Here is a 26,381-nt window from a genome sequence, read left to right as displayed (position 1 = left end):
AAACAGTATGACATCTCTGTCACTCTTAGATGTTGAGATATCGACACACTAAGACAGCCAGATGTTCAAAATTTTCATGCCATCAAATTGCCTGCTCCTGCATAAATTCAGCTCACACGATGATCTCAATTTGATATTATTGGTCAAAATGCTGATTTCTTGAAGGAAAAAATTGGTACGGTTGGAAAATAATAGCTGGAGATTCCACAAAGGTCACTTTTTAAAAAGCGATTTTTTGGTCATTTTTTGGTCTCAAACACCAGTGTTTCCCCTTAATTTAAAATAATGGATAGTTCGTTTATATTTCAAGCTCTGTGATGTCTTGTGTAAATATCACAGGATAATTCGAGCCGGCAACTTGAGCTGATTCGGTGAATTCAAAGGTCTGAATTCTTACTTGTCGCTTCAAACTCGGTAACACCCGATTTCAACTCATGACACAGCATAGCACCACTTATAACCAGCGCAATGATTAATCGACTCATAAATGCTTCAGGGAACATCACTGAGACAGCGGGGATACTTTGATTTATTGTACTGCGTGTAGGCGTGAGGCTGGCTGAAGCAACTCTGCAGTTCACCTCTGGCTGAATGCAAATGGGATTGAAGTCGTCCGGTGCACTGAGAACACGCGGATGCTATCATTGAGTATAGTCTCTAATTAGCGCTCTCAGCGATACAAATTACATTACACCACCCCCTGAGAGCGCGGACAGATTGCGCTCTCTTTTTTTTTCAACCACAGCTGCCCCCATTGCAACCCCTTCTGCACACACTCCTTGAGACTGTGCCATGCCAATAACCTGATATACCTCACCTTGCCGCCACCCTCATGAAACGAGAAAGTATAATAAAAGTATCGACGAACCACAAAGAGCTTTGCCAGTAACGGAGGTACATATAGAGAGGTGCACGGTCATTTTCTGCAGACTTCAAACTGGCATGACCACCAAAATTCTGGCAACCACCAATGACACAGTGACCATGACAAGTCCAAACGAGGCCCTCTGGGGTAGAAATTAACCACTTCAAGTCAGTCGTAGCTTCGCTGAATGCAGTGGTAGTGAATGTGAACTCCTGCTCACGATGAGATGTTTTGTGCTTGCCTTTTGCATTTCATTTTGTTTTAGGGTCAATGAAAAAACTGCTTAATTCAAATGTTTCCCATGGTTCGAGGTTCTTTTTTATGTCTCATGGTTGCCAGTAAAGTTGCTGGTACCAACTTGTCATCCATCATATTTGCCTTGGATCATTTTAAAAGTTGGCTTCTGCTGAGTATTGGACGATACCGGACGCCTCGGTAATGCTGCCAATGTGTTACCTTGGTGGTAAGAAAGTCTTTGGCATTGCAAATGTTTCTCAACTCTCTCTGTGCAGCACCACACGCTTTTGTACAGCGTTATCTCCCTTTGAAAGATGCACTGGCTAACACCATGGCACCTGCCTCTTTACATTGTGCAGCTGTCTCTGTTTCTGTTTTATTCTATTTCGTGTGTGTTTGTGTTGGGGAATTAAAGTGTGGCGAGAAGTTGCACTAAGTCTGCGCCACCATCATTGTGCTACCAATGGTGCTTGGACAAAAATAGGCACGAAATTAATTACTGCTGTCTGCTGCTGGTTTGAAGAGTATTTTTGTGCTTGTGAGAGTGATTCAAAAATGTTTCAGAAATGCTATCTCTAGTGGCCATCACATGGTACAAGTTCAAATCATGTGGCTAGAAAGCATTGTTGGCTGATTATTGTTCCCTACATTTGGTGTACAGAGTAGTGGCTGGCTGTCAGGAGGCATCACCAATAATGACTCTCTCTGTACAGTTATTCGCAAGAGTGTTAGCATATAACAGTTGGCACGTGTGTTTGCTTCTGTTTACCGACGTTACCAACCCATAATGAGCTGTGTGCATCTGTGCAGGTTCCTGCTGGCGGGTGCCCGTCTGGCGCGCAAGCAGCACAACCTGGGGCTGGCCGAGCGGTGGCTCCTGCGGGAGGCCCAGGTGGAGGAGGGCACTGCCCTGGCCGCCCTGGCCGACGAAGGGGCCCCCCTGGCCCTCCTGAGGGAGGCCGGGAAGCTGCTGCACGCCCGGGGACAGCTGGCCGAGGGGGCCCGCCTCATGGCCCGCGTCGCCTGGAGTCACGCCACCACCCTCGAGGACTCCCAGCTGGTCGCCAGGTATGCTATACCACCACTGGGGATGATAGGGGGATGCTCGTACTTCAGATTCGAGTCGGCTGTTGTTGACCTGCTGAAAATTTCAGTTTGAATTCCACAGTGCTCAAGCACCTCTAGTTGTAACAGTCAGTTGTGAAGACTAGCCTCTGCGTACTCAGTGCTTCCACAGAGGCCATGCTGCTAGCTTTCCTTGCTGCCTTGCCATATTTTCATGTGTGTAATCTGAAGTGAAGTGGACTGTGTGATCATGTTTGTGGCTTTTGCAAGCTGGATAAACAACCTGGATGTAATGAATGATCGGCTATATCAGATGTTTTAAGGATGTTTTTTAACTGCATCTAATTTGTACTTTATAATACGCAGCATTGTTGTCCGTAAAAGGGATATATTGAACTGCCGCCGCGGTGGCTAAGCGGTTATGGTGCTCGGCTGCTAACCCGAAAGACGCGGGTTCGATCCCGGCCGTGGCGGCTAGAATTTCTTTGGAGGAGAAATTCTAGAGGCCCGTGTACTGTGCGTTGTCAGTGCACGTTAAAGAACCCCAGGTGGTCGAAATTTCCGGAGCCCTCCACTACGGCGTCTCTCATAGCCTTAGTTGCTTTGGGACGTTAAACCCCATAAACCAAACCAAACCATATATTGAACTCCCCAGTGCCAAGTTATGCCTGCTCCATTGCAAGGCAGCAGGCTTTGCCTCACTACACAACTGACTGCTAGTGATGCAGCAAGTGTTTACACCAAGGTTTGAGACTTCATCTTGATTGCGTCAATGCACCATAGTAGATATAGGGGCATAGAGAGTTGGTAGCCATGCTGATGGCAAATGTTTGAACTTCTCACACTGGTCAACCACACCCCGGACGCAGCGGTAACCATCCTTGCAGCAACCATCTGCGGCATGGCTGTCCACTTCTAGTCCACCTACAGTTGTGGTGAAAACAGTGGTAGCTTTTCTTCTGGTGTAGCCATTTCTCACAGCATGCTTTTATAATGCGGCGAAGCCACCTGAGCTGGAGTTTGACCTGCCGCTGCTGTGGCTTGCAATGCCGTGCAGGGAAGCCAGTCCAATGGGCATTTGGCTGTGTTTTTCGTGGCCTCCGGAATCTCTGCGTGTTCAAAATGGTGCTAAACTTCAGGGAAGGTCTCTGCCTTCTCTTCAGTAAATGTCGCCTGAGTTGCCATCCCGTCACATGGCTGAATATAGCTGCTCTCGCATGCATTCTAGACAAAATTTTATATTAGAATTCCGGCTATATTGAACTGTTTAAAAGTTTTTTTTACTCTACCACTATATTGTAGCGTGCAACGCCAAAAAGAACACCCGCGCAGAGACGAAAAACCTGCGGCGGTCACCCAGTGGTTCGAGCGCGCGCGAGAGAGCCAACTAACTTCTTCCTCTTCTAGCGCATGCACTACTTCTGTCTCTTCTTCGAATGCATGTACAGTGAAAGCTCGTTAATTCGACCCCCGTTAATTCGGCAAATCGGATAATTCGACGCGCGCGCGAGGTCCCTACAATTATACATAGGAGTCTATGGGGCGAAACTCTCGTTAATTCGAACAAATTCTGCCGTGCATCGGTTAATTCGACTTCACTCCGCAGCCCGCCAAGCCGGTGTGCCGAGAGCAAAAAGAAAAAAACACTGCCATGAGCGGCGCTACTGTACGGCTGATAGGCCATCCCTATGGTCATATCATCCATCCATCCGTCCATCCATCCGAGGAAGCGAGTTAGCGGCGGCCAAAGCGGCTGGCGTCTTTTTTTTTTTTTGTGCTTTGTTGTGTCGCAGCAGTCGCTATCACGGTTATTTACGGCGCCTTTTTTGGTAAATGCGCGCTTTGTCAGCGTGTTTACTGCGCTACTTGTTGCTGTTTTGTTGCGACTGAGAGAAGGGTGAAAGGAAATCGCAAGGGATTGCCTACTGGCTCAGCCACCACCGCTGCCATGTGCAGATAGAGGAGAGTTAAAAGATCAGAGAAAAAGATAGAGAAAAGATAAGACACCCGTCCACAGTCCCCGTGCAGATAAGAGGAGAGTTAAAAGATCAGAGGAAAGATAAGACGGGCGTCCCAGCAACAACGTCCCAGCAACAACGCCGTCCCCGTGGACGCTGGTTGAAAAAACAGATAAGCGGGGAGCGGCGCTCCCTTCACCTCCTCCCCGCGCTGCTTTCCGGTGGGTAGCGCGCAGGGCCTGCGCGCCGCCTCAGCCTCGCCTTCGTGTCCTGTCAGCTGACCGAGGATGAAATAATTGAAGTGACAGGCGCTGACAACGACGACGATTTACGATTGTGAGCAGTTGCACCAAATGCCGAAGTGCACGGTGAAAGAAGCCGCAGAAGCCTTGTCCGTGCGGGAGGATTTCTGTGAACAAATCCCTGACGGCGCGTGTGCCGCGGAGCACCTGGCAGCTGTTAGAGCTATCGTAGTCGCTCAAATTCGCTCGAAAAAGCGGACGGTGATTACAGATTTCCTTGCCAACTAAAGGTATACGTCCTGTTGCGGCAAACATTGTTTTTTGTTGTTCATTCGATAATTCGACATTCGGATAATTCGACAATTTTTCGCGGTCCCGTCAGTGTCGAATTAACGAGCTTTTACTGTATCACTGCCCTCCTCTTCTGCAGCATCGACACGATGCGGCTAGGAGAGAAAAGTCAGCGAAAGGGTAGAACACAGCTGCAGTGGACCGCAGTTCAGTCAGGTAGCCGGTCGTAATAAGGCTTCATGCGAACAACGTGTACGACTTCAGTTCGGTGCGACCGGCGCGATGAACAAGCTGTCGGGGCGGGAGCAACTGCATAAGTCACATCACTGATGCGGCGCACTACTTCGTAAGGGCCGAAGTATCGGCGCAGCAGCTTTTCAGAGAGCCCGCGGCGACGAACAGGTATCCAAATCCACACAAGGTCGCCGGGAGCATAACTGACGAAACGGCGTCCACAGTTGTACTTAGTGGCGGCAGCCTCCTGTTGACGGTGGATGCGCAGGCGGGCCAGTTGACGCGCTTCCTCAGCACGCTGAACGAAGGTATCTACGTCGATGTCAGCGTCAGAGTCGCAGTAAGGGTCGACGGGCAACATAGCATCCAACGGAGCGGTCACCTGGCGACCGAAGACAAGCTGAAAGGGGGTCAGTCGGGTTGTTTCCTGCAGGGCGGTGTTGTACGCAAACGTTACGTACGGCAGAATGGCGTCCCAAGTTCGATGCTCGACGTCAACGTACATTGATAGCATGTCGGCTAGTGTGCGGTTGAGTCGCTCTACCAACCCGTTTGTCTGCGGGTGATACGCCGTAGCACGTCGGTGGCTCGTGTGCGTCAGAGTCATCACGGACTGGGTTAAGCGGGCCGTGAAAGCAGTTCCCCGGTCAGTAACAACAACGGCGGGTGCTCCATGACGCAAGACAATGTTGTGGACGAAGAACTGCGCCACTTCAGCAGCAGTGCCTTTGGCAAGAGACGTGGTCTCAGCGTACCGTGTGAGGTAGTCAGTCGCAACGACTATCCAACGCTTTCCAGACGAAGACTTCGGAAATGGGCCAAGGAGGTCCATGCCCACTTGATGGAAAGGGGTCTTCGGTGGATCGACGGGGTGAAGAAATCCGGCCGGTTTCAATGGAGGAGTCTTCCGACGTTGGCATTCACGGCATGTTTTGACGTAGGCCCGCACCGATGGGAGTAACCTGGGCCAATAATACTTTTGTCTAATCCGCGCGAGTGTACGGCTGACTCCAAGGTGGCCGGCGGATGGTGCATCATGACAGGCACTCAAGATCTCAGACCGCAGCTGTGATGGTACGACAAGTAGGAACACTTCTTCGCTGTTGGCAAAGTTGCGCTTGTAGAGAACACCAGACCGTAAAGTGAAGGTGTGAAGCCCTCGAAGAAAAACACGCGGAATGGGAGCTTCACTGCCTTCGAGGTAATCGATGAGCGGCGCCAACTCCGTGTCCGCCCTCTGAAGCTGCGCCATTTGGGTGGTACTAACAGAGCCCAGGAAAGGAAAATCATCGGGGGTTTCTTCGGTATTGATTGGGATAGGCGCGCGCGACAGACAATCCGCATCCTGATGCTTGCGGCCAGACTTGTAAACTACTGTCAAGTCGTATTCTTGCAAGCGTAAGCTCCATCTAGCCAAGCGTCCTGAGGGGTCTTTGAGGCTCGCCAGCCAGCATAAGGAGTGGTGGTCGCTTACCACACGGAAGGGTCGTCCGTAGAGGTACGGTCGGAACTTGCAGATGGCCCATATCACTGCAAGACATTCTTTCTCCGTCGTAGAATAATTGGTCTCGGAGCGCGTAAGTGTCCGACTAGCATAACTGATGACCCGTTCTGCACCGTCTTGCCACTGGATCAGTACTGCACCAAGGCCAACATTGCTGGCGTCAGTGTGGATGTCCGTGGCAGCATGCTCGTCGAAATGGCCGAGTATCGGAGTGCTTCGCAGACGGCTGCGAAGCTCGACAAATGCAGCCTCTTCGTCGGTCCCCCACAGGAAGGGCGTGTCGTCACGGGTCAGTGCGTTCAGCGGTTCCGCGATTTTCGAGAAATCTTGAATAAAGCGCCTATAATAGGAGCACAGGCCTAAAAACCGGCGAACGGCCTTCTTGTCAGTTGGGCGTGGAAAACCTGAGATGGCAGCAGTCTTGTCAGGGTCCGGGCGAACACCTTGTGCGCTGACAACGTGACCAAGAAAGCGAAGTTCCTCAAAGCCAAAATGGCATTTCTCGGCTTTGATGGTGAGTTGCGCGGATTTGAGCGCTTGTAGCACAATGCGCAACCGCTCCAAGTGTTGGTCAAAGGTGGGCGAAAATATAACGACATCGTCCAGGTACACCAGGCAGGACTGCCATTTCAAGCCGGAGAGGACAGTGTCCATCATGCGTTGGAAAGTGGCCGGTGCTGAGCACAGACCAAATGGGAGCACTTTAAACTCATAGAGGCCGTCAGGCGGCACGAAAGCCGTCTTCTCCCGGTCTCTCTCGTCCACTTCGATTTGCCAGTACCCGCTTTTAAGATCCAATGACGAGAAGTATCTGGCGTTCCGCAATCGGTCGAGCGCGTCATCTATCCTGGGCAGCGGGTAAACGTCCTTTTTGGTCACGCTGTTAAGTTTCCTGTAGTCCACGCAGAAACGCAGAGTATTGTCCTTCTTTTTGACAAGAACCACAGGCGATGCCCACGGACTGGTGGACGGCTGAATGACATCGTCTGCAAGCATCTCGGCAACCTGATTCTGAATGGCTTCTCTCTCCACCGGGGAAACACGATATGGGCGCTGGCAGACGGGTCGCGTAGTCTCGTCAGTGATGATACGATGCTTGGCGAGTGGAGTTCGGCCGACCTTCGAGCACGTAGCGAAACAGTCCGCAAATTCTGCCAAGAGGGCCGACAGAAGATCCCTCTGAACCGACGGCAAGGCAGGATTTATTCTGACTGACTGAAGAACGTGATGTGGGCCAGCATACTCCGGAGAGGGTCCTCCCACGGTGCACAAACCTGGAACCTCAGCAACGTCGTGGAGGAAGGCAATAGCCATGCCTTTGGCCAGGTGCTGGTATTCGTTGGCAAAGTTAGTCAGGAGGACGTGGGTGCGGCCGTCACGTAGTTGGACGAGACCTCTTGCAACGGCAAGTCCCCGCTTAAGCAGCAGTGGACTATGGCTGTCCGCTAGGCCCTCGTAGTCATGAAAGAGGTCGTTCCGCACGAGCACCAGAACACTGCACCGCGGCGGCACCGTGACGTCGTTCTCGACAATGCGCAGAGCGTTGCTACAGGGATCGCGGGAGTCAAAGCGCGCCACGGCCTGTTTGGTCGAGAACGTGACACGTGCCTCCTGAAAGTCAATCACAGCGCCGTTCGACTGCAGGAAGTCGATCCCCAGAATCAAGTCTCTGGAACACTCGGGGAGTACGACAAATTCACCAACGTACGTAAAACCACTAATCCCAACTCTAGCCGTGCACTTGCCCACAGGGGAAATTAGGTGGCCACCAGCGGTGCGAATGGGGGTCCCCGTCCACGGTGTCAGAACCTTCTTAAGTTCTCCAGCGAAGGCACGGCTCATAACAGAGTAATCAGCACCGGTATCGAGCAGCGCGGTAATGTCAGTGCCATCAATTGTCACACGCAAATCGGATGCAGCGTATCTGATACTGTCGCTGCCTATCTCTGTCCGGGTATTGTCGGCTCGAGGGTTCCGCGATGGAGGATCTTGACACGTCCCGACGTCAGCGGCCTTGCCTCCAGAGGTCGCTGGTGTTAGTTTTCCCGACGCGGACTAGGCGAGCGACGGCCAGCAGAGCTACTCTGGCGGCCAGGGCTGGAAGAGCGATAACGGAGAGGCGAAGGGGAACGGGACTCGCGCCTTCCAGAGTAGGCAGGGTTCTGGCGTGCCCAGAGATGCTGTGCAATCTCATGCGGTCGTTCGCCGTTCTGAGGGCAGGGTGCGTCGGGATGGAAACCGCGAAGGCCCACTTGGCGGTACAGACAGGCACGGTAGAGGTGACCAGGCTCCCCACAGTGGTAGCAGAGAGGCCTGCGGTCCGGTGTACGCCACAAATCCGACTTGCGAGGGCGTGGCCCAGCTGTAGCAGATGCGGTTGCAGAATACGTGGCGATGTTACTCGCGGAGGTCGACGGGGTCACACCGTAGCCAGGCACGCTTGCGTGACATGTGCCGATGTTGCTCACGCCAGGCGTTGGGGCAATGGGACCGTAGCCTGTCGTGCGACGTACAACAGATGCGTACGTGGGTCGGTCATCGAACCGGGATGGCGCTTCGGGGACAGGAGGTGCCTGCGCAGCCTGTCGCACCTCGTCCCTGACAACTTCGGACAGCGCTGTCAGCGGCGCAGGTGCAACCTGAGGCAGATGGATCCGTTGCAGTTCCTCCCGGACAACGGAGCGAATTAGTTCACGCAAGGTGTCTGCACTGCCGCCGAGACACGACGAAAAGCCTTCGGGCACCATGCAGTTGATGTCCCGGTTGTACTGGCGGGCCCGTTGTTGCAGCGTCGTCTCCATCGTGGTCGCCTCGGTTAGAAATTCCGCCACCGTGCGGGGTGGGCTGCGCACGAGGCCCGCGAACAGCTCCTGCTTAACCCCACGCATGAGATGGCGCAGCTTCTTCTCCTCTGTCATGTTGGGGTCGGCGCGCTTGAAAAGACGGGCCATGTCTTCGGTGTACATGTGCACGCTTTCGTTCGTGCGCTGATTTCGGGAGTGCAGCGCAGCTTCAGCCTTCTCCCGGCGGTCAGCGTTGGGGAACGTAGCCAGGAGACTCCGGCAAAACGTCTCCCAGGTGGGAAGTGTAGCCTCGTGGTTTTCAAACCACGTCCGAGCAGACTCTTCCAGGGCAAAGTAGACGTTATTCAGCTTGCGCTCGTCGCACCAGCCGTTGTAGCGTGCGACCCGCTCGAACGTCTCCAGCCAGTCCTCAGCGTCTTCGAACACGTCACCGTGAAAAGATGGCGGTGTTCGCGGTGGGTGGCAAAGGATCGGCGCCAGGGGCCTGGTGTCAGCGGCCATGGCAGTTGGACTCGACGGTAGAGGCTGGATCGGCGGCTGGGTCCTGGTGTCAGTGGCCATGTCAGTTGGACTCGGCGGTCGAGGCTGCGTCGTCCTTGTTGGCAGGGGAAGGGGCCCAAATTCAGGCGACTCTCCGCGGAGACGGCGGCTGGGTCGCTGGTGAACCGGTGTGAGGTCCGTAGTGACGCTGTACGGAGTTTGCAGGTCGGGAAGCGTACCCAGCACCTCCACCAAACTGTAGCGTGCAACGCCAAAAAGAACACCCGCACAGAGACGAAAAACCTGCGGCGGTCACCCAGTGGTTCGAGCGCGCGCGAGAGAGCCAACTAACTTCTTTCTCTTCTAGCGCATGCACTACTTCTGTCTCTTCTTCGAATGCATGTATCAATATTATGAGGTTCGACTCTAGAACCTTCCCGTTGCACTGCCCACAACTAGGCGTGGTTCAATGTCCGCCTCAGCCTCCCCTCACTGCTAAAAATTCAGTCACTTTGAGGATCTAAAGTGTGGGAGGCGAAATCCTTTCCACGCAACTAACTAGTCATGATTGGTTTATGACTAACTGGTCACTGTTGGTGAATGGCTGACTAGTCATGACAATTAGTTTATGACTGGTTAATGACTAGTTAGCCATGACTAATTAGTTTATGACTAACTAGTCATGACTGGTTACTGGCTAACTGGTCAAGATTGGTTAATGACTGACTAGTCATGACAATTAGTTGACTGGTTAATGACTAGTTAGTCATGAATAATTAATTGACTGACTAGTCATGACAATTAGTTGATGAATGGTTAATGACTAATTCGTTGATGACTCGTTAATGACTAGTTAGCCATGACTAATTAGTTTATGACTAATTAGTCATTACTGGTTTATGGCTAGCTAGCTGGTCATGATTGGTTAATGACTGACTAGTCATGACAGTTGGTTGATGACTTGTTAATGACTAGTTATAACTAATCAGTTGTGGACTGACTAGTCATGACAATTGGTTGATGACTGGTTAATGTCTAGTTAGCGATGACTAGTTCACGGCTAACTAGTCGTGACTGGTTAGTGACTAACTGGACACGATTGGTTAATGACCGACCCCCTTCCTTTGTGTCCAGGTCCCTGCTGACCCTGGCCAAGTGGCTGCAGGCGGAGCCCCCGACCGTGGAGCCCCTGCTGGGTGAGGGGGGCACCAATGGCCGGGTGGTGGATGGCTTCCAGAGGGGGGGCAGCATGGCCCCCCTGCAGCCCCTGGACGGCCTGCTGAGCAGCTCGGAGGTGTCCATGGGCTCCCTGCTGCGACACAGCCTGGCCCTGTGCCCCTCCCTGCCCAAGGCGTGGGCCACCTACGCGGCCTGGTGCTACCGCTGGGGCCGCAAGGTCATCGACGCACCCAGGTGGGGGCTCTGCTCTCTTCTCTCCTCCTGCTGTGTGCAGTGGCCACACACACACACTCTTGCGCGAGAGTCATGTTTTCTTTTTTTTTCAAGGCCTTCACTTAGTTGAAGGCCCCTTCAAGGTAAAGGCCTTCATGGTGAATTCTTCACCCTTCGAGGTAAAGGCCTTTAGGTCAAAGGTCTTTGTAGTAAAGGCCTTCAGGTCAGATGGCATTATGCTAAAGGCCTTGGGTGAAATGCTTAGTGCAAAAGCCTTTAGGGTGAAGGCCTTCATGGTAGGTCCTTTTAGGTAGAAAGCCTTCGCGTCAAATGCCTTTAGCACGTAAGGACCTAGAGTGTCCACCGTAGCTAGTGCTACTGCAGGATAATCCGTGCTTGGCCACACCAAGCCCTCCTCCATTTTTTTCTATTTTTTTTTATTGACCTGAAAACATTATATGGCTCCTCAGCAACGAAACCCATGTCAGCATTGACTAGTCGGCAGTGACAGTATGACGTCATCAGACTAGCCACGTGATCCTAAAGTGGCAGTTAAATATTTCATGTGTACACACATTGTAAATGTGGTGCATACGTAGTGATAGTAATAGTGGTGGCAAAGCTAGTGACGTCATAGGTGTATGGTAAAGACCGTTAGGTTAAAGGTCTTTAGGGTGAAGGCTCTTAGGTCAAATTCTTTTAGGGTAAAGGTTTGCGTTGAAGGCCTTTAGGTCAAAGGATTCTTTCACATTCACAGCATGTTAGGGTGGGATTTACTTGTGCACGGCAGCATACAGTACCGTATAAACGCGTGTAAGGGCCGCACTTTTTTTCGAGATTCGGGGGCCAATTTTCGGGGTGCAGCCCATACACGCGACATACGGAGAAAAAAAAATTTTTTAAAGCAAAAACACACCAATCAGGGAATGAGTGGAATTTATTCTACTTTCAATTGTCACTCGCGGAGTATTCGACTCTGACCTGGTGCTGTGCTCTGGTGCACGCTCATCCCAAAGAAGCTGCGCAGCATGTCTGCTGTCAACGCGTAGCCGTTGCTCCGCATTTCCGTCGCACAGCAGAGCAGCTCTTCTTCCAGTTCGGGAAACTCGCACGGCTCGCCTCGGAAAGCGCGCTTTTTGCAGCTTGTGTTTCTCATTGCATCCTTTTGGTTGCACCATCATCGGACGCACTTCTCAGCCACATCGAATTCCCTGTCCGCCACACGCTTGCCACGTTCGAGAGTTAACTCCCAACCGCGTAGCTGATAAGGGGCTTGCCCATCGTGCTAAAACTACATTACTCGGCGGCAGCACGCGAAAGCCACAACAACTACGGTGAACGTGCTAACACGCCATAAAAGGCTGGAGCTGGCGATACTGATGCCGATGTGGATAGCGGGAAGTCGCGGGGGAGAAAAACATTGACGATGATGATGATGGCTGCGGCCTCGGGTGCCATCCATGGACGGTTTTTGGAAGCTCTTGTGCGCATGCTTGGCCTCTACCATCAAGCGCTCTGTGATCGAGCGCGCCGTTGTTCGCAGCCGGAGCTGAGCGCGGAGGCCACGGTGCGTGCATTTAGAAGGTTATTCCTGCCTGGGTCATGGAAAGTTCGGGTGCGGCCCTTACACGGATTTATTTTTTTTTAAACATTTCCTTCGGGAAAACGGGGTGCGCCCCATACACGGGTGCGGCCCTTACACGCATTTATACGGTACATATACATTCCACGTTATAAGCTTTCTAGAGTGTTTATTAGAATGTGTTCATGAAATCACATAATTTGCATATTAGGACATGTTCATGAGATCTCCACGTATAATTTGCGCACCCACCTTTGGAGTCCTCAATTTTAGGGAAAGAAAAGTGCGCAAATTACGCAAGTAAATACGGTATGTCTGTGCCGTATGGCGTAGCGCCACATTTTCACTTAATGGGAGATATTGAGGTTCTTCATTGCTGTCGCTGTCAGTGCTGCAACAGCGAATTGCTCTTCCTTGAGAGCACATGGCATGTAAATTCAGTGCGAGTATTCTCAGTTCTCGTCCCACCCTGTGGACGACTAGTCGTGCATTTGTTTCTTTACCCACACCACTGCCTGCTTGTTCCTTCTTTTGCAGCGATGGCAAACTGAGCATCTCGACCAAGGACAACGACCTGGCCTACCTGCTTCCCGACTCGCTGACCGAGGAAGAAAAGAGCGCTGCCAAGCGCATCCTCACCAGGGTCCAGGTGGGTTTGTCTCCGCGCCTCCACAGTTTTGCTGCCTTGCATTTCCCCCTTTTTGTGGCGTGAGCCACCGTCGTTAGCTGCTCGTTGAACACTGCACACATTTGGAGTGGTAAACCTGTCTGTGTTGCCGCATTTTCATATAATTCATTGGTCCCCTGGGATTCCGCAGCTTGTCGAGGCACAAGGACCTGACCATGAATCCCATGAAAGATTGTGCTACATAAGTGTTGTTCTAGCAAATTGCACCGATGCACTTCATAGCATGCTGTTAGGTCTGTACCATTCAACTGTTCTGTAAAAGCTCTCAGTATGTCGGGTGCCGCTACCAATGTGCCAGAGGACCAGGTTAGTTAGGGGCTCCCCTTGTGTTGGATGAGGGAAGATTTTAACCGTCGGAGAACAAACACAATTGGACATAGTCATTGTGGCAAGGGTTATGTGTATGGTGTGCTATGCCTGTTTTTTTTTCCTGTAATGCTTCAGGAGTAGAATACAAGAAGTGGCCGTAGAATCATCTTTGCAACGAAGACACGCGAGTTCCAAACAAGGCATGGTGAATGTGTAAGGACGCACAGATTTGACAAGTGTGTGCGTTTATACCTGGCTGCACTTTGCGAACGCATCTGGATGGCAGTGTGCATATCGGTGTCATTGACAACCAGTCCATCGACTTCTTTTTTTTTTTTTTGTAGAAAAACTGCCACATCAGCTTTCGCTCCTTCGCTGCCGCAAGAGATCAGTCACCGTTTGAACGAAGGTCAGAATATAAACATGCTACTAGCAGCTGGGGGAATACTCTCTTTGTGTCTTGCAGCTGGTGGACATGGTTTCTGTGCCTTCGAAATCTATTAGACACCTCTCTTACGCTGGAAAGGAATTTTCGCGTTACTCATCGACAGATTTTCTTGGCAATGAAGGGAGAGGTATAGGGGCAGGGCATGTGTAACTGTCATTCCGCTAAACAGAGCAGTGTGCTTGGACACCTAGCACGCTGCTCTCTCCATGGTACGTTCACTTTGCCGCTGGAGCAGCTGGCGCCATCTATGGAAGCTTTTTGTAACCAGATGTGCATAGCAAATTTGTTGTAATCAAGAAAACTTGACTTTCAAGTTTTGAAACTTTTAGAAATGGCTCAAATAACAAATGTTGACAACGAAACATACAGTAAAAATCGGGGGGGCACTTTGCGTTGAGGCGAAAGCCTTAAGCGCAGTGTTGCTTGTGTCACTGATGTGTGGTTGAGATGTTAAGCTTCTCCTCTAAGAGTGGAATGCGACAGGTCTTGCAATGCTGCCAGGGAGTCCACAGAACACCATCGCCCGTTCCGCTGGTGGTAAATGGGTTTTTGAGGAAAGGAACTGTATCTCTCTCTGGCATATCTCGGTGGACACCTGAACCTCCCTGTAAGGGAAGGGAGGAAGATGGGAGTGAACGAAGACGCCTTTGTTCACTCCAAACTACTGAGCTGGCATGGTGGAGAGGTTTCTGGAGACCCTGGTCTGATTCCCCAACTCGACCAATTTCCTACTCGGTTTTATTTATGTGGTTGACGAGAAAGTTGATTAGGCTAATTGGTTTTTATCATTGTTCTCATGCCATGTATCATGTCCTGTCACTCACCTGTCAAGTGATGGAACTCTCTAGAATGTTCGACACAATGTCTATGAAACGTCTAGAAACGTCTGTTATTGATGGTTAATGATAGTTAAGCATGGCTAGTGGTATTTAATGTGACCTTAACTAGTACACTGATTAATTAGTGTCAGTTAAGGTACAGGCACAGTGCAGTCCCACATGCCACTTCTTAACTACTACTAATTACAAATTAGCCATTTAGTCATTAAGTACAATGATATAATGATGAAATTCCTTTATATCATGTTCCGATGTCTTTCGATTGCACCCAATTAAGTATCAATTGGCTATTGATTGGCATATGCCCATATAAGGCACGCATCCGAAACGCGGACACTTTTGCTAACAAGTCTTGGTCACGACAGTATGAGGCATTAAAGGCCTTAAAGGCCTTAAAAGCTCGTTAACTACTCCAGCCAACACCCATGTAAGGTATGGCGTCATACTTTCGCTAATTCGGACGCTACAAGTCTTGCACCGGTTAATTTTAATGGGCTCCAGAAAGGTGGCTGCATCTAGGAATGACCGCTGCGGCAAGCGATGGTCAAAAAAGCCTTAGGTCGCACGCGCACCTCGGATGTGCGTTTAGTGGCAGGTGTGACTAAAAACAGGCGGTTCCATCTCCGGTAATAGCCCAACTGCTTAGTTTCAGTTTCACTTTTCTGAACGTGCCATGAACGCGCCAGCATGTGTGAACAGTGGCTATCGGCCACGCATTGCACCGTAAAGGATGCTGTCCTGCTTTAATGCTCACAACAGTGTGCACAGAATAAGACATTGACAGAAATCTGAAAAAAAAAAAATAGTCATTGCCGCTCTTTTCTCATATCAAAGCAGATGACCATTGCGCAGTCATTTGCCAAATAAGTTTGTTGTTGTCGCAAGCAGTTATTGTCAGTTTTTTCGTGGTCATTGGATTGTTCAAACTTCCGGATAATTCTAATATTTTTTTTCCAGTCGCTTGAAGTTCAAATTAATGAGCTTTTACTATACGCTGTTTTAAAGGGACTCTGAAAGGGACTCTGAAATGATTCTTGTGGTCATATTCTAAAGTAACAGATCTGTAGAGGTGGCCTTTGTGAGTGTTCGAGTCAGATTTTAAGAGCTTTGTGTGCACTCTATAATTTACAAACGGTTTTTAAAAGTTACTGCTAACAACTGGTTAGGGTGACACCTCACTGCACCTTGTTAGCCACCCCTAACCCGCTGGTGTAAAGTGGGGAGGCTGGGCGGGCCAGCTCATTGAGCACACCCAAGTGACAGCAGGATAGAATGGGGTGGTGTGTAGTCCCGACTTGTCTTCTTTCTTTCTTTATTTTTTTTCTGGCGCATCTGTGTGAAGTGGAGAGGAGCATCATTTTTAATCTCCGATAACTTTGGTGTTAATGAAGCTAGCTTGAACATTTTTGCGGTGCAGTGATTGGTGATGGAATATCGATTGGCCATGCACTTTTCCTAACCTCAGTAAGTATCATTTCATGGTTCCTCTAAGAGGAAACTAGTGATTGCTAGCAGGGACCATATTCTGCATTGTACGAATAGAGGGCGTGTTTCGTCACTGTAGTTTTGGCTCCATTGCCAGAAAAAGCTATCGCGGAGTGTATAGTGCCCTGTACTATTTTGTTTTCTCTTTGCTTGTGTATCCTTCAACCTTTGCCTTGTTCCCACTACAGCTGTGGAGTGTGTTGCACGTAAGTGGAACTCTCTCTCTGGTTCTCGTGTTACCGCATTTGCTTCCGTTTGTCTTCCTCCGGGTTTCCTCTTCTTTTTTCATTTTCGAGTTGTCCATGCACCAAGGCCCTAGTTTTTGCTTCCCTTGAGAAATGCTCTTCTCGGCGCGCGATGTCAGTGCCGGGCTGCAACATGGGCCTGTATTCTGGTTATGGTTTACGGGGTTTAACGTCCCTAAGTGAATCGGGCTGGACGCTTCCAGTTCAGTCAGTGCCGTTTCACCAAACCCCAAATGAGGAAGTGATGGCTTCGTGTCGATCGCTGACTTGCCTTTCTTGTTAAATGATTTCAGCTGGAACTTGTTTGCCATTGCAGTACTGATTGTAGTGTAACGGCGAATGCAACAAAACTTGCACTGCTAATACTTACAGTTTGTGATGAAAGCATATTGAAATGCCTGAAAGTAGGTAGAGATGGTAGTTTTGATTATTGGGGTTTAACGTCCCGAAGTAACTCAGGCTATGAGGGACGCGGTAGTGAAGGGCTCCGGAAATTTCGACCACCTGGGGTTCTTTAACGTGCACTGACATTGCACAATACACGGGCCTCTAGAATTTCGCCTCCATCTAAATTCGGCCACCATGGCCAGGATCGAACCCGCGTCTTTCGGGTCAGCAGCCGAGCGCCGTAACCACTGAGCCACCGCGGCGGGGCGTAGAGATGGTTGTGTTTGATTAAAGGTGGTGAGAGCTCCTATGCAACTATGCAGTCCAAGACAGTGGTGACAGCTTTTGTCGTTTTATAGAGCAAGAGAATGTGTCCAGTTTTGGGGACAAGTCCACTGTGCGGAGACTTTCAGGGTTCGGGTCCGCAGTCTGTAGTGTCCAAATTCTGTCAAGAAGTTGCTGTTTTCATGGTGAAACAAACTTGCCTGCTTTGAGAGCTTTAAAGTCGATTGGCATAAGAAGTCAGGAAACAGCGGCAGGCCCATTAAGTTGTTTCTGTGGCATCAAATTGGATATCTACAGTGAGCAGCTTTAGTCTATGCTGCCATTCACAGGGCTTGACGGCTTCATTTTGGCAGTTATGTCTTGAGTGGTTTTGTAGCTTGCCGAGTGTTGAGTGAAAAAAGATAGGAAAAAGGGCGCCTACAATTGTGTGTTCCCATTAGGCAATGCGTTTCACTAGCAGAGCTATTGGTGCTTGTGCAATGCAATGCAGAGACTCCTCCAACAACTATGCAGAGCGCACTTAGACACCACATTGATGGCGATGATGCTCCAAGTGTGCTCCGCACAGGTGTTAGTGGAGTCTCCCCATTTAGTCGCGAATGCAATTCGCATGACATCACCTGCCATGTAATGTCACATCACATGACTGGTCACATCAGCGATGGGGTTGTCAACGTGGCTCACATCACAAGTGAGCCACTGGCAGCTGTCACTGCAGAATGGAGTGGAAACCCATAACACAAGTCCCGAATGGCTGAGCATGTTTATCTGAATCATTCTTGATCATGCGTATTCTTCCCAAGACTTTCCTAAAGATTTTTCCCCCCCCCTCGTTGAAAAAAGTGCGCTGTTACTTTTGTGGTAGCTTTTCGCTGGAAGCAGCCCCGGCGTGTTAGTAATCGTTGACGCTCAACGACACACAGGCCTTCCCGGAGACGGACTGCCGGGCGGAGGCAGCCAACGTGGTCTGGGCGGACCTCCGGCAGGAGCTGGAGGCGGCCTGCCCGCGATTGGACCCCCGCACGCTGGACTCCCTGCTGGAGTCACGCTCTGTGGTGCTTGGGCGTGCCTACCACTACTACCGGTCGGCTGCCTCGGCCTACTTCAAGTACCTGCAGCTGCAGCAGCAGCAGGTGAGTGCGTGGGGAAGGCAGTGCCACCCGACACCACCTTCTCTGTAGCGGGGAGAGTGTTATGTCGAGTGTTATGTCGAGTTTCTTGGGACATCTGTCAGCCAGCTCCTGAAACAAAGTGGATTACCCCCAGTGACTGTGCGCACTTGTGTCTGCCGATTAAAGTTTGTAAGTTAATACAGTGCAGTCCACTTATAACGATACCACATATAACGATATATCGGTTATAACGATAAGTTGACTTAAGAGTATCAACTTATGCATTGAGGCTATGGAAAAAAAAACCATATATAACGATATGTCCGTGACCGAATATCGGATACAACGATCAGAATTTTTTCTTCTGGACATCGTTTTCCATGCTGAGCATGACACTCGCGGTGCAAAGTTCCCTTGAACGATGCCGAGATCGGGCGAAAACTTCGGATACGCGAGTTCGCCGTGCCTGCCGCCATTTTTTCCGTGCGCGCCGATTGCGAAAGCCACGGAGAGCGAGCCGTGGCCTCCGTGATCGTGGCCCACGCCGCCGCCGGAGGAGATCGCGGCGGCCACAAGCGAGCATCGCGAGTTGGCGTAAGCGCCGCAAGATGGCGCGAGTTGCTCCGCGCGTCCGCGCGTCGGCCGCATCGCCTAGGCTACGGAAGACGATGGGAAAGAGAGAGGGGAAAAAAAAAAACGAAGCGGGGGCACCCTTCGCTTCTTCGCGCGCCTGTAAGAGAGGAGAACAAGCGCAGTGCCTGCAGCCGATGAGAGAGAGAGAGGGGAAAAAAAAAAGAGAAGCGGGGGCGCCCTTCGCCCCTTCGCGCGCCTGTAAGAGAGAACAAGCGCAGTGCCTGCAGCCGATGAGAGAGAGAGAGAGGGGAAAAAAAAAAGAGAAGCGGGGGGGGGGTGCCCTTCGCCCCTTCGCGCGCCTGTAAGAGAGAACAAGCGCAGTGCCTGCAGCCGATGAGAGAGAGAGAGAGGGGAAAAAAAAAAGAGAAGCGGGGGGGGTGCCCTTCGCCCCTTCGCGCGCCTGTAAGAGAGAACAAGCGCAGTGCCTGCAGCCGATGAGAGAGAGAGAGAGGGGAAAAAAAAAGAGAAGCGGGGGTGCCCTTCGCCCCTTCGCGCGCCTGTAAGAGAGAACAAGCGCAGTGCCTGCAGCCGATGAGAGAGAGAGAGAGGGGAAAAAAAAAAGAGAAGCGGGGGGGGTGCCCTTCGCCCCTTCGCGCGCCTGTAAGAGAGAACAAGCGCAGTGCCTGCAGCCGATGAGAGAGAGAGAGAGGGGAAAAAAAAAGAGAAGCGGGGGTGCCCTTCGCCCCTTCGCGCGCCTGTAAGAGAGAACAAGCGCAGTGCCTGCAGCCGATGAGAGAGAGAGAGAGGGGAAAAAAAAAGAGAAGCGGGGGTGCCCTTCGCCCCTTCGCGCGCCTGTAAGAGAGAACAAGCGCAGTGCCTGCAGCCGATGAGAGAGAGAGAGAGGGGAAAAAAAAAGAGAAGCGGGGGTGCCCTTCGCCCCTTCGCGCGCCTGTAAGAGAGAACAAGCGCAGTGCCTGCAGCCGATGAGAGAGAGAGAGAGGGGAAAAAAAAAAAGAGAAGCGGGGGGGGTGCCCTTCGCCCCTTCGCGCGCCTGTAAGAGAGAACAAGCGCAGTGCCTGCAGCCGATGAGAGAGAGAGAGAGGGGAAAAAAAAAGAGAAGCGGGGGTGCCCTTCGCCCCTTCGCGCGCCTGTAAGAGAGAACAAGCGCAGTGCCTGCAGCCGATGAGAGAGAGAGAGAGGGGAAAAAAAAAAGAGAAGCGGGGGGGGTGCCCTTCGCCCCTTCGCGCGCCTGTAAGAGAGAACAAGCGCAGTGCCTGCAGCCGATGAGAGAGAGAGAGAGGGGAAAAAAAAAGAGAAGCGGGGGTGCCCTTCGCCCCTTCGCGCGCCTGTAAGAGAGAACAAGCGCAGTGCCTGCAGCCGATGAGAGAGAGAGAGAGGGGAAAAAAAAAGAGAAGCGGGGGTGCCCTTCGCCCCTTCGCGCGCCTGTAAGAGAGAACAAGCGCAGTGCCTGCAGCCGATGAGAGAGAGAGAGAGGGGAAAAAAAAAAGAGAAGCGGGGGGGGTGCCCTTCGCCCCTTCGCGCGCCTGTAAGAGAGAACAAGCGCAGTGCCTGCAGCCGATGAGAGAGAGAGAGAGGGGAAAAAAAAAGAGAAGCGGGGGTGCCCTTCGCGCGCCTGTAAGAGAGAACAAGCGCAGTGCCTGCAGCCGATGAGAGAGAGAGAGAGGGGAAAAAAAAAGAGAAGCGGGGGGGTGCCCTTCGCCCCTTCGCGCGCCTGTAAGAGAGAACAAGCGCAGTGCCTGCAGCCGATGAGAGAGAGAGAGAGGGGAAAAAAAAAAGAGAAGCGGGGGGTGCCCTTCGCCCCTTCGCGCGCCTGTAAGAGAGAACAAGCGCAGTGCCTGCAGCCGATGAGAGAGAGAGAGAGGGGAAAAAAAAAGAGAAGCGGGGGTGCCCTTCGCCCCTTCGCGCGCCTGTAAGAGAGAACAAGCGCAGTGCCTGCAGCCGATGAGAGAGAGAGAGAGGGGAAAAAAAAAGAGAAGCGGGGGGGTGCCCTTCGCCCCTTCGCGCGCCTGTAAGAGAGAACAAGCGCAGTGCCTGCAGCCGATGAGAGAGAGAGAGAGGGGAAAAAAAAAAGAGAAGCGGGGGTGCCCTTCGCCCCTTCGCGCGCCTGTAAGAGAGAACAAGCGCAGTGCCTGCAGCCGATGAGAGAGAGAGAGAGGGGAAAAAAAAAAGAGAAGCGGGGGGGGGTGCCCTTCGCCCCTTCGCGCGCCTGTAAGAGAGAACAAGCGCAGTGCCTGCAGCCGATGAGAGAGAGAGAGAGGGGAAAAAAAAAAGAGAAGCGGGGGGGTGCCCTTCGCCCCTTCGCGCGCCTGTAAGAGAGAACAAGCGCAGTGCCTGCAGCCGATGAGAGAGAGAGAGGGGAAAAAAAAAAGAGAAGCGGGGGTGCCCTTCGCCCCTTCGCGCGCCTGTAAGAGAGGAGAACAAGCGCAGTGCCTGCAGCCGATGAGAGAGAGAGAGAGGGGAAAAAAAAGAGAGAAGCAGGGGGGGGGTGCCCTTCGCTCCTTCGCGCGCCTGTAAGAGAGAACAAGCGCAGTGCCTGCAGCCGATGAGAGAGAGAGAGAGAGGGGAAAAAAAAGAGAAGCGGGGCGCCCCTCGCCCGCCTGTACGAGAGCAGAACAAGCGCGGTGCCTGCAGCCGTTGGATGCCGGCGTGATCGCCTATTTCAAAGCATTGTATCGGCGACGCGTGCTGGAATGGCTAATTTTAGCAACCTATCGTGTTTCTGGCACGTCAGAGCAGGCCACGGACTTGAAGATCAAACTGCTTCAAGAAGGCGGGCTTTGTGCGCCAAGACGAAACCCCCCCCCCCCCCCCCCCCCCGACGTGGAAACTGATACGGTGGAAGCTGCGGACATTACTGAGCTCTGGGAGCACGCCGCAAATGTCGACGAAATGAATGGTACGTCCATGGAGGAGTTCCTAAGTGCAGATACAGTCGAACCCGGATATATCGAATTCGAAGGGGATCGGAAAATAGTTCGATATAGCGAAAATTCGATATACAGATATAGGCTAAAACTGCACTCCCGATCATAACAAATTGTGGCTTACCGTTTGGAACAGCCGCGAATCACATAGTATGGGCGCGCAATGTGAAAGCGCTTTATTTCGCGGAAAAAAAAAATCACTAATTTTGGGCTGCTTTTTCCCCTGGGAAACGAAGTTCAAAACACTGGCCTCGATCTTCTCGAGACTGTCCAGGTGCGAGAGCACAGTGCCTTCCATTTCGCCGCAACAGCGCCGAATCAGGCTAACGCTGACGCCAGTTCAGTGGCTGCGCACGGACGCGTTTCTTCGACAACACAGTTGCCCTCGTCGTCGCTGGAGTCGGCGTCTTGAACGCCAGCTACCGCTTGAACTTCGCTGTCAGCGTTAAAGTCCTCAACAGTCACTTCGGACGGAACGGCGCCGAGAAAATTGGACAAGTCGCGAAACGCGTCGTCCAAGCACTCATCGTCATCTAAATCTTCCTGACATTCATCTCCGGCCACTTCAAGGCCTGCCTTGCCAGAACAGTTGGCTACTGGGGCCTGCTTCACGTCGCGCGTTGAAACACAGGCACACACACAAAAAAAACACGCGAGGCGCAGATGGAGCGATAAGAGCGAAGCCTATGCGAGCGGCAGTCAACCCGGCTGCGAAGGAACGACAGAGGGAAAAGAAAGAGCAGGGAGAAAGATCGGCGCTCTGGGCTTCGTTTTTTTTTTTTTTTTCTGAGCTCTCTCTTTTCCCCAGACCCACGATGTGCCCACGAGCGACCGTTTTCTCTCTCTCTCTTTCCCCAAGAAGCGTGGTCGCCGCGCGTCTCCATGCGGCGCTCTCTCTTCGCTGATCTCCAATGACCTTGACGGAGCACACGCCGGCGGTACAGGAGGAGAGGAGGAGCGGGAAAGCTCGCGCCGGTGGGGCGCAAAAACGGGGAACAAAAAAAAAAAAAAGGGCCCTGCGCCTGCTGACTGCGGAAATGTTCTCCGCTGAGGCGGCTGAGGACCGGACAGGAATGTCTTTGGGGAAAGCGCACCTTCCAGGGGCGCGGCGCGGCGCGGCGTTCGATATATCCAATGTCCGGCGAAAATGGAATTCGATATACAACGCAACTGTCCTATACTTTTACATAGTATTTTCAAGGGGGTAATCTGTGTGTTCGATATAGCCAATAATTCGAAATATGCGGGTTCGATATATCCGGGTTCGACTGTAGTGCTGCTTACGTTCTGCGAGGAGGTCACCGAGAATGTGTTGTCACGGTAGAGTGCGGCGGCAGCAGCGACGACGAAATTGACACTGGCCCACCTTCGACACCGATGACTACGCAAAGTGCGCTGTGCAAGATAGAATCACTGATCGACTTTATGCACGCGAAAGGGTTGCCGCCAGTGTACGCGCAGCAGCTGGATGCTATGCACACTGCAGTAGTGAAACTGCCACGCAAGCAAGTGCCCATATCAAATTACTTTAGCGCACCTAACGCTTGAGGCACTTGTTAAACGTGACGAATAAACGCGTTGTTTCACAAATCGTACGTTCTGCAATTACTGTTCTTCAGCGCAAGTGTAAAACTTGAGTCAGGAGCTACAGAGGTAAGTTTGGCAGCCATTTTTATGGCAGTCCAGATATAGCGATGATCGGTTATAACGATCGTTTTTTCCGGATTTTTCGATATCTTTATAAGTGGACTGCACTGTACTTCCCAAGTCTGTTATTTATTTCTCAGGTTATAACACGAGACAAACGCACATTTTCACAGCACGTTTTCAACCCCTTTGAATGCACGAAATAACTGTCCAAGGACAATTACAGACTGGAATAACTTAAATAACGAGATTGTTATCCAGAATTCTTTAGGGATGTCTGAAAAATGCCTGTGAATGTTACGAATTTTAGTGTTTGTGTGCTTTTATATTTGATGTATACCCAGCCTGCTATGATCTTGTACTAGATTGCAGTATCTATAATTAAATAAATAAATAACTTAGTGTGTAAAGGTATCATGTGCCAAGCAGTTGGCTAAAAGGTTTTACTTGCTTGCAAAAACGTCGTGAAAAAAAAAAACGCTTCCGCAATATTCAAGTTCATACAAAAGTGAAACTGGATTGCGCCCACGCTGGTGGCAGGGTTTCTGCAGTCGTTGCATCCCCTGCTCTGTCTGCTGGTGTTTTGTTTCGTTCTGTCCCAAGTATGGCAATCTGTGCTTTGCAGCATAGAGCATTTCTTTTGCAGTCTCAGTGCACGCTGTTCCTGGGGTCTGCCTCTTGTCTGTATGCTAAGGCGATGCGCTTTCTCGTCCATTCTGGACCAGGATGAAGACACCAACGTGACGGCCACTCTCCGGCTCTTGCGTCTCGTTGTGAAGCACGCGTCGGAGTTGCGTGCCGAGCTCGAGGAAGGACTGACAGACACGCCGACGGCGCCGTGGCGAGGCATCATCCCGCAGCTGTTCTCGCGCCTCAACCATCCGGAGGCGTATGTCCGCCGGAGCATCCAGAAGCTCCTGTCACGCCTCGCTCGGGACTACCCGCACCTGATCGTGTTTCCGGCTGTGGTCGGGGCGTTGCCAGAGCCGCCTGGTGGCATAGGCGGCACTGGCGCACTGCTGGGCGGAGCCACAGCAGCGCCAGTGGGTGATGGGTCGGAGGAGGAAGGGACGACGTCCACACTGATGCGGGAGAGCTACATCGCCCTTGTGGACACCCTGGCAGCTGATGACGCACAGACTATCACCCAGGTAATGAATGTGCCATGTTTGCTGAAGTGGCAGCTGTGAGTTTGTTGAGTTAGATCAATGGATTTTCCATTTGTCAAGGTTTTACATTGTAAGTACATTGTACTACCCTTGTATTACACTTGTATTGTACATTGTACCCTTGACTTGTACGTTGTACTATCCTCTTAGGTTTTGCATTTGTCAGGTTTTACATTTGCCGCCAGCACTTCTGTCAAGGACTCGCAATGTCTTGGCCGTCTTGGCGCTCTGCCAAGTTCGCAAGCCCCCACCCCACCTCACTGTGGTCGAAAAACAAACAAACCCGCCCTGCTGTTATTGGTGCCCCCAGCATCTTAGCACTTCCAGTGTCTGCGCTGTGGGTGGCAGGAAAAGTCACAAATGCGCTACGAAAAGCGAACACTTGCAGTTAAAAAAAAAAAAAAAGAAGTAAGTTCTCATGAACAAAAGTTTGGGGGTAGGTTCATTATGCAAGTGGGTTCATTACACTAGTATATATTGTTAGTGCTATGCTGAATGGTGTGGCATTACCATGCCTGAAGTGCCTGACATGTTTGGTGCCATGCTTATTCCCCCCTGGCAGGTGCGCCTGCTGGTGGGCGAGCTGCGGCGCATCACCCTGCTCTGGGATGAGCTGTGGGTGGGGGCGCTCAACGTGCACAGCGGGGAGGCCCACCGCCGCATCCGCACCCTCGAGGAAGAGGTGGGCCGGGTGCGGGGCAACCCGGGGCTGAGCGCCACCCAGAAGGACACCCTCATCCGCGACAAGCACGCCCTCTTCCTCTGCCCCGTGAGTGCTATGATCGGCTCTACCCCGAGCTGAGTTGCCGTCAATCCGGAAAAGATTGTGGCTTTTTAGGGCAACGTCTTATTCCACTTAAGTACCTGATCACTCTCATTTCTGACAACAAGCACTGCTGGAAGTCATTCTGAGACAAACCAGCTCACCGAGACTCAGTTAGTTGCAAAATGACAGTAACCACCCAGTCGTGATCATGTCACAGGTCACTACTGCATACTCATATTTTGCAGTTGGCGGTGAATGTTATACAGTTTATAAAGCAAACTACGTACTGCACAACCTTGTGGATGCATGAAATGAGACAGTGAGGCCCAGATGAGATGGGCCACTCGTTGACTTCGGCATCACTGAGCAGGCAGTGTCAGCGAAACAGGTGCTACAGCATCACGAACTCTTCAGATGCGTTAGAATGCCTTCACAGCACAGCCTCGGCTAGAAAGTGTAACGGTGAGCATCGTGACACCGCGATGATGGGCTCACGGCTCTGTGTGCCTTTCTCTGTCCTCTGGCTGCAGTCCATTGTCAGTGTTGAGTGTGCGTAGAAGTGTCACACTTCACTGGTGACACAACACACAACTTCTCACACCTCACGCTGACAAACTCTGTTCCTCTATTCTCATTCTGTCCTATCACTGTTTTCCTATGCTGTTCTGTGCCTATTCCTATGCCTCCTGTGCTTATTCTTGCAAGTACCATTGCGAGGAAAAGTAAGAGACCCTCCAACTCCAAGTTCCGATCGCTGCCACTCTGCGTGGGGCCACCACCTGACAAAGCACTTCTGGTGTTGAGACCAGTGCAGTGGGCCCTTTCTGAC

General features: G+C 51.6%; 1 protein-coding gene across 5 annotated transcripts in view; it reads left to right on the top strand.

The window, feature by feature from the left end:
* nonC (serine/threonine-protein kinase Smg1) overlaps positions 1-26,381 on the top strand; it is a 135,571-nt gene that overhangs the window by 57,209 nt on the left and 51,981 nt on the right. For all 5 annotated transcript variants that reach the window (XM_089586421.1, XM_089586420.1, XM_089586418.1 and 2 more), the window contains 6 exons: positions 1,913-2,170; positions 10,815-11,093; positions 13,192-13,303; positions 18,264-18,473; positions 24,343-24,768; positions 25,349-25,555. In XM_089586421.1, coding sequence (XP_089442547.1) covers positions 1,913-2,170; positions 10,815-11,093; positions 13,192-13,303; positions 18,264-18,473; positions 24,343-24,768; positions 25,349-25,555 — 1,492 coding nt within the window. The remainder of the gene's footprint in view (positions 1-1,912; positions 2,171-10,814; positions 11,094-13,191; positions 13,304-18,263; positions 18,474-24,342; positions 24,769-25,348; positions 25,556-26,381) is intronic.

The sequence above is a fragment of the Amblyomma mixtum genome, chromosome 4 (genome assembly GCF_055824585.1).
Source record: "Amblyomma mixtum isolate Tamu chromosome 4, ASM5582458v1, whole genome shotgun sequence".
Classification (NCBI taxonomy): domain Eukaryota; kingdom Metazoa; phylum Arthropoda; class Arachnida; order Ixodida; family Ixodidae; genus Amblyomma; species Amblyomma mixtum.
Note: the sequence above shows the minus strand (reverse complement) of the source record. Positions and strands in the feature narration are given on the sequence as shown.